Below are 16,074 nucleotides of genomic sequence, written 5' to 3'. Positions count from 1 at the left end.
CGACATGCAGTGCAGCCTCCGTAATATTATATACTGTGTAGATATATATATATATATATATATATATAGGGGGCGGATCCGTGGCACTACGTTTTTGACACAAGTTTTGACACAATTTTTGGGCCATTAGATTACTCCACTTTCAATGGTTGAGATTAAATGTTACATGGCAAGCAGTTTTAATTTTTTTAAATAGACAATCATTAATTTTATTTTCTCTCTCTTAAAAATAAAAGAAAATCTTTCTCTCTCCAACCTTTTTGCTGGAAGACGTGATATCTCTTACCTTTTTAATCTCAAATATTTATTAGGGTCTATCCCCAAATAGATAATCCATCAATTCTCTCTCTCTCTCTCTCTCTCTCTCTCTCTCTCAATTTTTGCCTTCTTCGCTGGGAAGAAAGCTTTGCTCCACAGGTACATATTTCAATTTTCGATTTTCATCAGATTTGGTTTATCTTTATTTTATTTTTTGTTGGAATTAAACTAGGATCTTTAGATTAGGAATTTAAAGAATTAATAGTGTCCAAGGGGATTAAGTGTATTTCTTAGGTATCTATGATTAAGCTATTCATTTCAATTTGTTTCAAACTGTTGGTAGGATTTCTTACTGTTTTTTTTTTCTTTCCGATTAATAGGGACAGAATACAAGGAGAAAATTTGATGGCACACCACTTGCTTCAACCTCCTCCCTCTTTGGGGTTGGTTCTAGAAATTGATGGATTATGGAATTACAGTTTATGAATTGTTTTTTTTCTTTCTTCTAGCTAGTGTCTTTGCTGGGCTGTCCAAAATGAATGTTTCTTCAAATGGCCTCAACACCTTGGTTCTACTCTGCTCCCCTGTGGTCCTATGTATTATGTTTGGTTGTTAGTTTTGGGATTTTTGCCCACGGGTGGCTTTTATGAAAGTTTGTTTTTCTGATTTTGCTGTGGTTGCCACTGGGAAGAAAGAGTTGCTTGTGTTTACAACCCAAGCTTTTTTCCTGATGTGATTTCACCTATGGAAGGTGATATGCTGTAGAACATTATTTGATGAGGAAGATTTCATTGGTCTACGTGTTATATGTGTATGAAAAACAAAAATTATTTATTCACTATAATAAAGTGATTAATTTCATTAATTAGAATAAAATGTTTTACACAAGTTCATTGCAAAGTCCATCCATTGATTTTTTGCCCTTTTTTTCCTGAACACAAAGAATGTCATCTGAAATCATTTAAGTGGGCATCTACAATATTTTCCTATCATGAAACACCCATAAACAACGGATTAAGAACAATTTTGAAACACATTATGTATCATATAGTACGTAAATATTCCTGATACAAGATATCATAATCCAAAAAGCGTAGATTCATATCATTTGTCTATGTAATGCCACATATATGGAGATAACAAGACCAATGATCACCACTGAGACAAGAGCTTCCCCCTAATGAACATAATAGACTATTCCTGATGCAAGACAATGTCAAAGATACACAAGAGCTTCCCCCTGATTAACAATATTCTTGGTCATCACTCTCCATATCTTGGCACAAGTCTTCTGACTCTTCATTGCCTGAATTTAGATTCATAATAATCAAATTAAACATAAGCTTTTGACCTTACTATTAGAAATATAAAAAAATAAAATAAAAACAAAGTGAACCAACTTACATAGATTCGTTGATTCATTCTTTCTTCTTTTCAGATTTGATGGACAATTTCTTTTGTCATGTTGTGCTATCTTTTTGCATAATGCACACTTTCTTTTCTTCTTGTTTTGAGCCAACTCAATACCACTTTTTATCCTTTTTGAACCGCTAATATTGTCCTTCTTTCTACCCTTAGTTTGTGAGATATTAGGGTCCAAAAGCAACAATTGAGAGGAATCAATATTAGTACTACATGGATCACCTATTGTTGAGGAAGGAATTGTTGCATGCTGAGTAGAATTGTCTGACAGTTTCTTGGACAATTCATTTATAGCTTCCATAAACGTTGTGTATGCCTCATTTGAAGATGCTGCAATGCAAGCCAACTTTGTTGCTTGATGACACATATGGCTAAGTCGTAAAGCCTCTGATTCTTCTTTACCATCATTTGTCACCAAACTTTTAAAATCCATTATCCTAAATTTGTTTGCTTCTTGTCTCCATCTTGGAAGAATAAAATGGTCAGGTAGTGTATCTATATCAAGGCGAACAAATACTTTCAACAAATGTCGACAAAGTATTCCAACAAACTCAAAATTTTGGCATTCACACATACCTTTGTATGTTTGTAAATTTAACTTCACCACAAACTCTTCATGCTCTCCAAGTTTTGTTTTCACTAGGTATGCATGATATTCGTTGTCACATGGAATTTCTTCAACTTTGTAGAGAGTAACTTTACTCCATTCATCCTTAAACTTGTTGAAAACATTTCTAGTGTAAAACTTCGCTGCGTGTTTCAAAAGGAATTCTCCTTCATTCACAATGCGATACTTGTGTTCTGATTCAAAATCTTCATCACTTTCTCTATCCATGATCCTCTTTAATGCTTGCTCATATTTGACAACAAACTCTCTAAGATTTATTGTCGGTGTAACGAATCCATCAAAAAAAGAATTAATACCCTCACTACGTCCAGTAGTGTTCATTCCTGCAAAAAATATGTCACGATTATAAACAGGAACCCAAGAAGAACGTATATCATATAAACTATTCAACCAGTCATCATTAGCCAATTCACATTCTTTCATCAATTCCTTCCACTTTTCTTCAAATTCCTCTATCTTGTATGTTGACCGAATACATTCCTTCCACTTTTACCCGTTCTCTTCATATTCTCAATCTCACTTAAGTTTCTCTCATCATTCTCTTCTGAAGCCTTCTGTGATGTATTTTTGGGCACGTATTTTCCTTCATGTGCACAAACAAATTGTCTACTCGTTACCTCATCTAAACGCCTTCTTGTCTTGGAGGAAGATCGAGTTCTAATCCAGAATCCTTCTTGCCGGCCATACTCTTCATAATAGTTTCTTGCTTCTTCCATTGTGTTAAATACCATCCCTGCATATGGTGCTTTTAATTGTGTCACTTTCTTTTTTGGAGTACTTGTTTCACCATTCTCCACTTGAATTATCTCCTCTACCTATTGAACATATCGATCATTCTTAACGATGCAACTTAATAAGATATATATGAAAATAAAGAATATGATTCTCTCTGTATCAGAATATTAACGCAAGATGAAATATAATGGAATAAAATTTCATACTGATTTTAAAAAATAATTCTTACGTTAAAAGATTATTGTTTGTCAATCATATAACACCATATTTATAAAACAAAAAAAAAAAATTCAGCAATCCTAATTGTCTACAGGAAGAGCTACAACAAAGATAAACAAAAAGAAAAAAGAATAAAAATCTTAGATGAAGGTAACATACCAAAGATACGCACTGAGAGTTGGAGGAAATGTCTTGTGTGTGCTCCAACATTTTGATGAGGCAATATTGTATTAAGATATGAGAAATTGCTTTGACATAAAAAAACTATACTGAAGATGAATTCATGGTTGCGTATATGCTGTGCGCTGTGCATGAAGAAGGATAAACTGAAAAGAGTCCTTATTAGACTTTAATAAATATTTGAGATTAAAGAGGAGAGAGAGAGAGAGAGAGGCGTGCGAATGTGGGATTGTATTTGGGCATTTAGTTTTTGGTGATCAGATTCTTTATTTATTAGACCATAATATAAATATTTGAGATTAAAAAGGCAAGAGATATCACGTCTTCCAGCAAAAAGGTTGGAGAGAGAAAGATTTTCTTTTATTTTTAAGAGAGAGAAAATAAAATGAATGATTGTCTATTTAAAAAAATTAAAACTACTTGCCATGTAATATTTAATCTCAACCATTGAAAGTGGAGTAATCTAACGGCCCAAAAATTGTGTCAAAACTTGTGTCAAAAATATAGTGCCACGGATCCGCCCCCATATATATATATATATATATATATATGGTGGACTGTAAAGTCGTCAAGACTTTGCCTCCTAACGCATATTAAATTTGTCATTGCTGTCCTATTTCTAGATCTGTTTTACATACTTCATTAAGGCTCCTATATATATCATCATTAATGCTCCTATGCAACAGCCTGAAAAGAAGAAATTAGACGTATATGGCTAAGCCACAAAGCTCCTACCTTGTGTGCCTAGCATTTTCTTTAGTTTTCAATCTATTATTGATCTCTAAACTATATGTGGGTAGAGAGTGGGAACTGAGTTGGAGCAGAAGGGCAGCAGAAGAAGCTGAGTATGTGGCAGCCATCTCTTGCTCAGGGCATGGAAGAGCCTACTTGGATGGGTTAACTCTTGATGGCAAGGAGCCTGTTTGTGAATGCAATTCTTGCTATGGAGGCCCTCACTGCTCTGAGTTTTTGACTGGTTGTGCAGCAAATGCTGACAGGTCTCTCTCTCTCTCTCTCACACACACACACAATAAACACACTATTCTTAGCTAGTTTGGGAGCTTGGGAAATTCGGAGGGCAGAAAGGTTGTACTGAAAAGAAAAAAATTAGCCTAGAAGTTGTTAATTCAGAAAATTTGAACTAGGAAGCTTAGGAAAGTCCAGCAATAAAAATAAAAATAAAAACAATACATAACTGAAAAGTCTAGGGGATGTGAAAAGCAATGTTTAGTTTAATTATTAACATATTTAGTGCATTTCTAGGGACTTGGTTTTTTCCTTTTATTATGGAATTTGGAGCCGTAAAAGATTCCAAAAACAAAATTCACATGACATATATTAGTAATGTAATGTTTTAAAATAAGGGTCTTTTAGATCATCACGAGGGTTATTCCTAATAAACTCTAATACTTTTGGATTTATATCTAATTTTCTAATTTATATTTAGGATAAAATATTCCCTCATATATACAATGGACAAAGAGTAGTGGATGGTAGCTATACGTATTTCTCTAAAAAGAATTATACCATTCATCAACAAGGGATCTTTTTTGGCACCATCTCCTCGTCATGCTTCTTAGGGCTAGTTTCTAGATATGAGTAAATAGTCCATGTCAGTTGTTTAGTATCAACTTGTATTATTTAATTACCTGACTATTTTAAATGGGTTGGGCTTTTAATACTCTCCTTACCTGACTAACTAATACAACTCACACACTCCAGTTTAGATAATACACACTTAATTATACGGTTAGGATAAAAAAACACACACGTTCACGTGAAAAATTCTATTTTCATCTTCTTCTCCCTAGGGTTCTTCTCTACTATCTTCTCCACATGTTATTCTTTTCACTCCTCTCCAGGTGTCCATCTCTCTCTCTGTCTCTCTCTCCAACTTGCTTCTTCTCTCTTATCATGTGTTCATCTTCTCTTTCTTTATATATTTCCTCTTTTATTAAATCTTGTGGAAATTAGGTTATGAGTTTTTATTTTTGTGGAAATTAGGTTAGGAATGTAATTGCATCATGGAATTATTTATTTGTCTATGTTTTGCATTGAATTGAAACTCAATGTTTCAGAGAGCAACCAAAAAGCTTGGGTTTGTTTGCTGGGGAGTGGATGAGTTTGGATGAGTTTGGTTCATAATCAGTTTTCCAAAATTCAAACTTCAGTTTGGTGGATGAGTGGATTGTTCGATTTAATTTGGTGAATGCTGGAAATTAAATTTTAGTTAACTAAAACGTATTTAGGCAAATTCATGATTATGGATGGATATATGGGATTAATGGCAAGAAGCAGTGAGTAAATTAAAAGCCCTTTTAACTTCCCATTAAATTACTTCATTTCCCTATGAATTTAAATTTTCATTAAATTATCAAAGAATTTTTTTTAAAAAATAGTCTTATCTGATGCTATCCGGAACAGCACCAAACACAATATAACTTAGTTAGACTATTTATCCGGAACAACACCAAAAGCCTTATAATATTATGGATAAACAGTTAGTACTCTCCGGAAAATATTAATACTATCCTACAGAAATTAGTTAGTACAGTCCGACGTACCAAACGAGCCCTTAAATGCTTCTACTAGCTTTCAAATGAACTATTGCTCTTCAGTCTATGTCAAGTCAGTCATACAACACTACGTACTGTGTAAGGATAATGTTTCAGTGTAGTATTTTTTTCTTTATACAAATGATATCGAGGGAAAGGAATTCAAACACAAAATCTCACATGCAAAGGACTATGGAGCCAAAAAAATTTGGTAGGACGGGTTCATATTTCTTTTTTCTTTTTACTGGATATATTAGTTACTTCCATAAGTGACCACCAAGATTTCTGTCACCATGTCAAGAATAGGGTAATACAAACTTTATGATCATCATCATCAGCTCATGTGTGTTGTTGGATGCAGTGGGGATCCATATTTCTTGGAGCCATTTTGGATGCAACATGCATCAAAAAGTGCACTTGTAGTAGCAGGTTGGCATCGAATGAGCTATACCTTTGCTGATCAATCTTACATCTCAGCAGAGCTTGAGAGGCACATTCGCAAACTTCATGCCATCGTTGGAAATGCCGTGACTGGAGGAAAATACATTGTTTTTGGTGCTGGCTCAACCCAACTTCTCAATGCTGCAGTTCATGCACTTTCTTCCCATAATTCAAGCTCCTCCTCCTCGCCTGCAAGTGTTGTAGCTTCAATTCCTTATTATAATGTGGGATCCTAACCTACTGCTTACATATTTTACGTACAAAGAATAAATAAATAAACTTGTATCATCTCAAGAAATCATCTTCTGTATTATCTCTCTATAGTATATAGATAGTATTAACATGTGTAAGTGTGTGTACCTACTACATACAAATATACTGCTGACTGATATATACGGTTTTGATGTTGGATTTTCCCAGCTTTACCAAATGCAAACGGAGTTTTTTCGATCGACGGACTATGTATTTCGTGGAGATGCATCCTTGTTGCAGAACATCTCAGATGCTACTAATGTTATTGAGTTTGTTACCTCACCAAACAATCCTGATGGCCAGCTGAATAAGGCAAATGTTCAAGGTCCAAATGCCAAAGCAATCTATGATCGTGTCTATTACTGGCCACATTTTACAGCAATTCCTACTCCAGCAAATGATGATATCATGATATTTTCAATTTCTAAGCTCACTGGCCATGCTGGCAGCAGATTCGGGTACGTAACGACCTAACCATCATTTTCTTGCATATCTTTTCACTTCTATTTATTTTATTTTATTTATTAACTTTATCACCTTGCTATTATTGGGGACTTCTTTCCCTTCTATATCACATATATCCAGAACGAAAAATACAGAAAATGCACTACATCTACGACGCTTTTTGACATTTTTATTGAGTTACTATAGCATAGAGTCGGCTTCATCCAAAAAGACTGAAAACACGGACACCATTAAAAGGAGAAATATCATTAGTCCAAGAGCTACTTGGTACAATTTTTCCAACTACATATGTAAATTTAGTTACAAAAGTTGAAATGCACTACTAACAAGCTATCTCAAAGTACATGTTACAAAAACTTGCACATTAAATAACGTTGATTATTGTGCAACTTAAAGGATAATTAGTAAGAAAAATAAATATGTTTTTTTTTTTTGGTGACCTTTTCTATTGATTGGGGTCATATATAATATACTAAACTTACACACACTACACGGATGTCAGGACTCGAACCCATGACCTTTCGTGGAGGGAGCAATTGCTCCAAACCACTACGCTAGTGGGTCCTTTGCTAGTATATGTTCTATACAAAAAGACAAAGCCCCTATTCAATTTTCCATTTAGTCATCGAGTTGAAAATAAAACCCTTTGCGGTAGCTATATTTGTTCTTGTGGCTCTTGCGTACAGGTGGGCAGTGGTAAAGGATGAGTCTGTGTTCCAAAAGATGACCATGTATACGCTCATAAATAGCATGGGTATTTCTCGAGATGCTCAGCTGAGAGCTTTGAAGGTTTTGAACGTAGTCCTTGAAGGGGGAGGAAAGGATATTTTTGAATTCGGATATAACACTTTGAGAAAGCGTTGGGAAAAATTGAGCAACATCCTCTCTGTATCAAATCGCTTTAGTCTGCAAAAATTTGCACCCAAATACTGCACCTTTTTCAAGAAAACCAGAGGACCTTCACCAGGTAACATCCTCATCACTATTATTGTTGTGTATTTTTTGTAACATACATTTCTTTCATCATGGAATAATTGTTAACCCTTTTGTTCACTTACGACCTAGATTTGCAAGGTCGTGTATTTAGGTGGTATTTTTGTCATTTTTGTGAGATTACGGGCGTGCCACTATTTTTACAATATTACAAACATAGAGAGAGTGGCAGAGCTAGAAGCTAATTAATATGTGGGGGGCCCAGTACTATAAATTCAAAATTATATAGAGTTATATTTTAACTAATATTGCATATAATACTTCAGAAATAATGGGATTTGTTGAGAATTAATGACTAACTCACTGCCCTTTTAAGATCTTGTTGTTGATGGACTTTGGACAAAGAACTCAATGATGGATGAGTCTTACACACACACACAGAAATTAACCAAGCACAAATGACACAAGTGTTTATAGAGGTTCAGCAAATTGCCTACATCCTCTTTGGTGATCACCTTGAGAAATTTCACTAATGAAGATAGGTTACAACTTTGGTTTACAAAGGAAACCCCCTTAGAACACTACCCTCACAATCTGTTTCTCTCACACCCTTGCTCAACACCTTGATACACTTAGAGAACTCTCTTGCTCTCACCTTGGTTTTTCTGAACAAAGCTCTCTCAAGAAACTCTAACTTGTTTCCAGCTTTTGCCACTACATTTGTTCAACATTCTTTCTCCCTTGTGTTATCTTACTTCATCCCATTACCTACACAGGCCAATGGACAAGAGATAGGATATCTGATTGTCCTCCACGTTCTTTCCTTTTAGTCACCACTTAGACTAAGGGTCAGATTAGGTAGGTAATACAATCCCACTCAGCCACCTCCATTAAACCAGAAAATGGAGAGGAGATTAATCAAAATAGGATAACCAATTAGCCATGAGTGCTCTCCCAACTATCCAGCAGGTAGTCAACCCTCTTTTACCTCAGAAGTGATCCATTAAGCACCTGCAAACTCGTGGAAAGCGATAGCCATTGAAAAGACAGTTGAAAATACGTAAGCAAAGCATCACAGCACGACTGGAGCGACCGGTCGTCAGGAATGGGCGACCGGTCGCCAGAATTTTTCCCTCCAGACTTTGAATCTGCTTCTAAGCGACCGGTCGCAAATGTCCAGCGACCGGTCGCTCGTGTGCCTGCGACCGGTCGCAAAGAACTAGCGACCGGTCGCTCTTCAGTTTTGCTTCCAGACTTCGAATCTGCTTCAAAACGACCGGTCGCAAATGTCCAGCGACCGGTCGCTTTTAGGCAGATTCAAAATCATCCTTTGAGCGCCAAAAAACTTTGTATCCTTTTAGGTGAGCCATTTTTTCCAACAATCTCCACCATGGCGAGCCTAATACTCCTTGTGGACATCATTGCCTTCCAGGACATCTGTAATGTCTTGAGAATCGCCCTGATAACTCTCAAGAACTCCACCTCAATCTTTAGCATGTAACAAGATTGAGCAAGCTCAAACAATGCTTGAACTTTGCTGCTGTGACTGGCTTTGTTAGGCAATCTGAAGCGTTCTCATTTGTATGAACCTTCATTATTGTGATGTCTCCATCATTCACCCAATCCCTTATCCGGTGGTATCTCACATCAATGTGTTTGGACCTCCCATGGAACACTTGATTCTTCACTAAGCAAATAGCACTTTGACTGTCACTTAGAATCACCACCAAGTCTTGAGCTATCCCGAATTCCTTTGCCAATCTCTTCAGCCATACCACTTCTTTTGAAGCTTCCGTTAACGCCATATACTCCGCTTCCGTAGTAGACAAGGCACTAACCGATTGTAACACTGCTCTCCAACTAATCGGTCCTCCACCACAAGTGAAGACATATCCTGTGGTGGATCTCCTCTTGTCTAAATCTCCTGCATAATCAGAATCTACATACCCCGACACACATGCATTTCCTTGTTGTCTTTCAAACAATATCCCAAGCCTTTTGGTGCCCTTCAAGTACCTGAGAATCCATTTTGCTGCTGTCCAATGTTGCCTTCCAGGATTCGCCATATACCTTGACACCACACTAACGGCTTGGGCTAAGTCGGGGCGTGTGCACACCATTGCATACATGAGACACCCTACCAAGCTTGCATATGGAACTTTACTCATTTCTTCCTTCTCCACATTCGTAGAAGGACATTCTTTTGCACTTAACTTAAAATGCTCCGCCAAAGGAGTAGACACCGGTTTGCAATCCATCATATTAAACCTTTCAAGTACCTTGGAAATGTACTTGCTTTGTGACAGCCACAACTTGCCTTCCTTTCTGTCTCTCCTTATCTCCATTCCTAGGATCTTTTGTGCAGCACCAAGATCCTTCATGTCAAACTCCCTTCCAAGCAATGTCTTCAAATTCTGGATTTTTGACATGTCCTTACATGCAATTAGCATGTCATCAACATAAAGAAGCAAAAGGATGAAGTTACCATCCTTGAATGCATGAGAGTAAACACAACAATCAGATTCACATCTTCTATACCCAATCTTCATCATGAAAGAATCAAAGCACTTGTTCCACTGCCTTGGAGATTGCTTCAGCCCATACAAAGACTTCTTCAACCTGCAAACCAGATTTTCCTTCCCTGCTTCAATGAACCCTTGAGGTTGGCTCATGTAGATGTCTTCCTCCAATTCACCATGAAGGAAAGCAGTCTTCACATCCATTTGCTCCACCTCCATGTCCTCTTGTGCTACTATGGAGAGTAGTAGTCGTATAGAAGTATGTTTCACCACCGGAGAGAAGATTTCATCATAATCAACTCCCTCCTTTTGTAAGAATCCTTTTGCCACCAACCGAGCTTTGAATAAGGTGGCACCCTTCTCATGCATTTCTTCTTTCTTCCTAAACACCCATTTGCAGCCAATAACCTTGCGACCTTTGGGTTTAGGAACTAACTCCCAAACTGAGTTTTGGTGTAGAGATTCCATCTCTTGCATCATAGCTTCCATCCAACTTTCCCGTTCCTTGTTCTCAACAGCTTCTTGGAACGTGGTTGGTTCTTCTTCACTAGCATTTAGGGCATAGTGAACTGCATCCGTCTCCCAACCAAACCTTTGAGGTGGTTTGATGGTTCTCTTGGGCCTGGACCGAGCTATAGATGATGGCTCCACCTGTTCTTGAGCCTCTTCTTCTTCTTGAGTGTGTTGTTGATGCTGCCCAGCTTCTTCCTCTTCAATGTCAGACTCCACCTCCTCCTGAACGTCTTCAGTTGGCTGTTTCCGTGAAGTCTTTCTTGACACCTTCTTGAGTGGAACTTCAATGGTTGTTTCTTTCTCAACAACATCCTCCTTTGCCTCTGAATTCTTGACTTTGTTCATAGGTATGGTCTTCTCATCAAACACAACATTTCTGCTGAGTATCTTCTTGTGGTTCACTGGATCCCACAGCTTGTAGCCCTTCACACCACTCTCAAATCCAATGAAAATACATTCAAGAGACTTTGGCTTCAACTTGGATCTTTCATCACTAGGAATAAGTGCATATGCACTGCACCCAAACACCTTAAGATTCGAATAATCGATTGACCTTTTAGACCATACCTCCTCTGCACACTTGAACTCAAGATTTCTTGAAGGCGATCGGTTAACCAAATAGGCAGCGTGGTTAACCGTTTCTGCCCAAAAAGATTCGGGCAACCCTGCATGAATTCTCATACATCTCTCACGCTCCATGAGAGTTCGGTTCATCCTCTCCGCAGCTCCATTTTGTTGGGGTGTCTTCTTCACGGTAAAGTGCCTCTTAATGCCTTCACTTTTGCAAAACTCAAGGAACTTGCTGTCCTTATATTCACCACCATTGTCACTCTTTAGGATCTTGATCTTTCTTCCGGTTAGGTTCTCTACTTCCGCCTTCCACTCTTTGAATTTGGTGAAGACCTCAGATTTCTCCTTCATGAAGTAGACCCAAACCTTCCTGGAAAAATCATCCAAGAAAGTCACAAAATAGCGAGCTCCACCCTTCGATTTAACCGGTGATGGCCCCCATACATCCGTGTGAATATAATCTAGCACACCCGTGCTTTCTTCCTCTTTGTTTCGCTGCTTGAAAGCTATTTTTGATTGCTTTCCCATGGTACAAAATCTGCAGAACTCAAGCTTGCAACTTTGAACACCTTTCAACAATTTTCTGTTGTGTAGTTCCTGCATGCCCCTCTCACTCATGTGCCCTAGCCTCAAATGCCAAAGCTGAGTTTCATCTTCCGAGTCCTTGCTTGTAGATACAGCTGCTCCACCTATGATTGTTGTACCACACAACCTATATAGACAATTAGGTTGAATCTCTCCCTTCATAATCACAAGTGAACCTTTTGAGACTATGAGTTTCCCTCCATTTGCTTTGAATGAATAACCATTCTTATCAAGAGTTCCAAGGGAAATGAGATTCTTACGCAACTTTGGAATGTGCCTTACCATTCCAAGCGTCCTAACAGCCCCATCATGCATCTTTACCTTGATTGTACCGGTTCCTTTGACTCTACACATTGAGCCATCCCCCATCATCACTTCACTGCTATCTTCTTTCTCATACGTGTCAAACCACTCCTTGTTTGAGCACATATGATATGAGCATCCGGAATCCAAAATCCAATCGGAAGAGGAACACCTTGAAGAATTAGCCAATGCATTTGTTTTAACATTGCTATTAACACACAAAAGCTCACCATCACTTTCCGTGACATCCTCCGCTGTGTTTGCTGCATTCTTCCCTTTGTTCTTCTTCTCCTTCCATATGGGGCAATTCTTTTTCCAATGCTCCTTTGACCCACACTCGAAACAACCATCTTTCGCCTTGGATTTGGACCTTCCTCTATTGCCTTTCTTGCCTTCACGCCTCTTTGAACGACCTCTCTCTCCGGTCTTTGCAACTAGACCTTCACCTTGAGAGTTTTCTCCCGAACGTTGAGTCATCCTATGGTGTGTCATGATGTCTTGCACCACAGGCTCAAAATCAAGAGTAACCTTTCCGAACATAAGAGTGGTTCGGAAGTGTTTATAGGACGAAGGTAAGGATGTCAACAACATGAGAGCCTTATCCTCCGGACTATAATTCACATCCATTCTCTGCAAGTCAGCAACACATCTATTGAAACTACTTAGATGTTCCATTAGATTTCCTCCCTCCTCCATCTTAAGATTCAGGAGTTCTTCCTTGAGGAAGAGTTTGTTGGACAACGATTTCCCTGCAAACATCTCTTCGAGCTTCTCCCATGTTTGCTTCGCTGTATCCTTTATCACGTTGATGAGCACCTCATCGGAGAGATAGTTTTCGATAGCTCCTCTGGCTAACTCGTCAAGAACTCCCCACTCATCATCCGTCATGCTTGCTGGCTTCTTCTCCTTGCCAACCAACACTACATGGAGCTGTTGTTGTGTAAGAGCTGACTTCATCCTTCGTTGCCAAAGAGTGAAGTTCTCCTTCCCTGTGAAAGGCTTTAACTCCACCTTCATACTTGCTGCCTGTGGTGGCTTCATATGCTGTGAACTGCTACCACTCTCAGCTTCCATGTCACTTGCCATCTTCAACACACTAGCACTCCAAGAGAAGAACTAGCTCCAGCTGCCAAACACAGCTCTGATACCACTTGTTGAGAATTAATGACTAACTCACTGCCCTTTTAAGATCTTGTTGTTGATGGACTTTGGACAAAGAACTCAATGATGGATGAGTCTTACACACACACACAGAAATTAACCAAGCACAAATGACACAAGTGTTTATAGAGGTTCAGCAAATTGCCTACATCCTCTTTGGTGATCACCTTGAGAAATTTCACTAATGAAGATAGGTTACAACTTTGGTTTACAAAGGAAACCCCCTTAGAACACTACCCTCACAATCTGTTTCTCTCACACCCTTGCTCAACACCTTGATACACTTAGAGAACTCTCTTGCTCTCACCTTGGTTTTTCTGAACAAAGCTCTCTCAAGAAACTCTAACTTGTTTCCAGCTTTTGCCACTACATTTGTTCAACATTCTTTCTCCCTTGTGTTATCTTACTTCATCCCATTACCTACACAGGCCAATGGACAAGAGATAGGATATCTGATTGTCCTCCACGTTCTTTCCTTTTAGTCACCACTTAGACTAAGGGTCAGATTAGGTAGGTAATACAATCCCACTCAGCCACCTCCATTAAACCAGAAAATGGAGAGGAGATTAATCAAAATAGGATAACCAATTAGCCATGAGTGCTCTCCCAACTATCCAGCAGGTAGTCAACCCTCTTTTACCTCAGAAGTGATCCATTAAGCACCTGCAAACTCGTGGAAAGCGATAGCCATTGAAAAGACAGTTGAAAATACGTAAGCAAAGCATCACAGCACGACTGGAGCGACCGGTCGTCAGGAATGGGCGACCGGTCGCCAGAATTTTTCCCTCCAGACTTTGAATCTGCTTCTAAGCGACCGGTCGCAAATGTCCAGCGACCGGTCGCTCGTGTGCTTGCGACCGGTCGCAAAGAACTAGCGACCGGTCGCTCTTCAGTTTTGCTTCCAGACTTCGAATCTGCTTCAAAACGACCGGTCGCAAATGTCCAGCGACCGGTCGCTTTTAGGCAGATTCAAAATCATCCTTTGAGCGCCAAAAAACTTTGTATCCTTTTAGGTGAGCCATTTTTTCCAACAGGATTTTCATGGAGTTTTGGGGGGCCACGGCCATAGCAAGCTTGCATGTGACTCAATACGACTATTGATTAATTGAATGCGTCAAATACTAACTGTAATCAAACAATTGAACAACTACTTGTGTATGTTCTTTTATCAAAATAAAGCAATCAAGAACAACATAAAAAAATTAAATTAGTTTCAGTCGTCAAAGGACTTCACCACTCAAAGCCTTATCGTTGGGGGATCTTCACGGTTGCAAGCATATATATCATTTACCAGTGAAGCATTTTTCTCTCCTTGATCTAAATTTCATTGCTCATTTCATGTTGAAGCATTTATAATTTCCTTTTAGCTAATATATATTCATACTATTCAACACTACTATGATTCTGACCAATTGTGGCTGTTGGATGCTCCCATGATCACATAATTCTGATAATATTATTACCTCTGAAAATTAAATTAATTAAGTGATCAAAAGAGCTCATTTATGAAAAATTAATAAATTTCCTCACTGCAGCTTATGCATGGGTGAAGTGCGAGAGGGAAGAGGATAAAGATTGCTATGCAGTCCTCCAAGAAGAAGCCAACGTTTACGGGCGTAGAGGTTCTCATTTTGGTGCTGAAGATCGATTTGTGCGTCTCACCCTCTTAAGGAGCCAAGATGATTTTGATTTATTGCTTCAACGACTCAACCAATTAGTCTTGGAAGAAAGTCATCGCAACGCTATTTTGTCCACGATTTGAAGACAAATTAGCCACATGTTTATTAGAAGCCAATTATATTCAACACTTCTCTTCAAGTACGGACAATATATATGTATTTGAACTACTACAGAAAATAAATAATAATAAAAATCTAAAAATTGGGAAGCGCTACTCATGCAATCCCTTAGGATTTCTCCAACTATAATGGGGCTAAAACTAAATTTACAAGTTCTAAAAATACAACTATTAATGTATTCCCCGAGTTCAATCGGTTTCACTTGAGCTCTAATAGTTCTCCTTCCAATAAGCAAGGAGTTTCTCCAATAGAGACATTCTTCGCATGGTTGGATGGACTAGAAGGTTGCACTTGCACACAATATATAGGACATGAGCATGACACATTCTTCAGAATAGGACATTCTTCATTGGATTTCTTTATCCTCCTTCAATTATTTTTTGAACCCTTACCCATCATCACTTGTCTTCTTCAATTATTTTCTAAACCATTACTCATCTCCTATTGTCTTGATTCAATCATGTTCTGAACTCTTGTCCATCTATCTTTATATCTTTATTGGATTCCCTCACTTTTCCCTATTTTTTCTTATCTTC

General features: G+C 38.2%; 2 protein-coding genes and 1 long non-coding RNA gene across 3 annotated transcripts; 2 read left to right on the top strand and 1 right to left on the bottom strand.

Moving 5' to 3' along the window:
* Positions 1-241: 241 nt before the first annotated feature.
* LOC148291195 (uncharacterized) lies at positions 242-1,057 on the top strand. Its single transcript, XR_015826604.1, has 2 exons — positions 242-417; positions 639-1,057. It is a non-coding gene; the product is annotated as an uncharacterized LOC148291195 (long non-coding RNA).
* Positions 1,058-1,251: 194 nt separating this feature from the next.
* On the bottom strand, positions 1,252-2,772 carry LOC148291194 (protein FAR1-RELATED SEQUENCE 5-like). The gene is made up of 2 exons (XM_088246251.1): positions 1,663-2,772; positions 1,252-1,564 (listed from the first exon to the last, which is right to left on the bottom strand). Exons 1-2 carry the CDS (start codon positions 2,729-2,731, stop codon positions 1,503-1,505), a joined length of 1,131 nt encoding a protein of 376 aa, XP_088102377.1. The 5' UTR covers positions 2,732-2,772; the 3' UTR covers positions 1,252-1,502.
* Positions 2,773-4,077: 1,305 nt separating this feature from the next.
* LOC110750696 (tryptophan aminotransferase-related protein 4-like) lies at positions 4,078-15,629 on the top strand. The gene is made up of 5 exons (XM_021951053.2): positions 4,078-4,440; positions 6,359-6,662; positions 6,859-7,148; positions 7,842-8,122; positions 15,275-15,629. Exons 1-5 carry the CDS (start codon positions 4,154-4,156, stop codon positions 15,499-15,501), a joined length of 1,389 nt encoding a protein of 462 aa, XP_021806745.1. The 5' UTR covers positions 4,078-4,153; the 3' UTR covers positions 15,502-15,629.
* Positions 15,630-16,074: the final 445 nt, after the last annotated feature.

This window comes from Prunus avium, chromosome 8, assembly GCF_965620075.1.
Source record: "Prunus avium chromosome 8, drPruAviu1.hap1.1, whole genome shotgun sequence".
NCBI classification, from domain to species: Eukaryota; Viridiplantae; Streptophyta; class Magnoliopsida; order Rosales; family Rosaceae; genus Prunus; species Prunus avium.
This window is presented reverse-complemented; position numbering and strand designations above follow the sequence as displayed.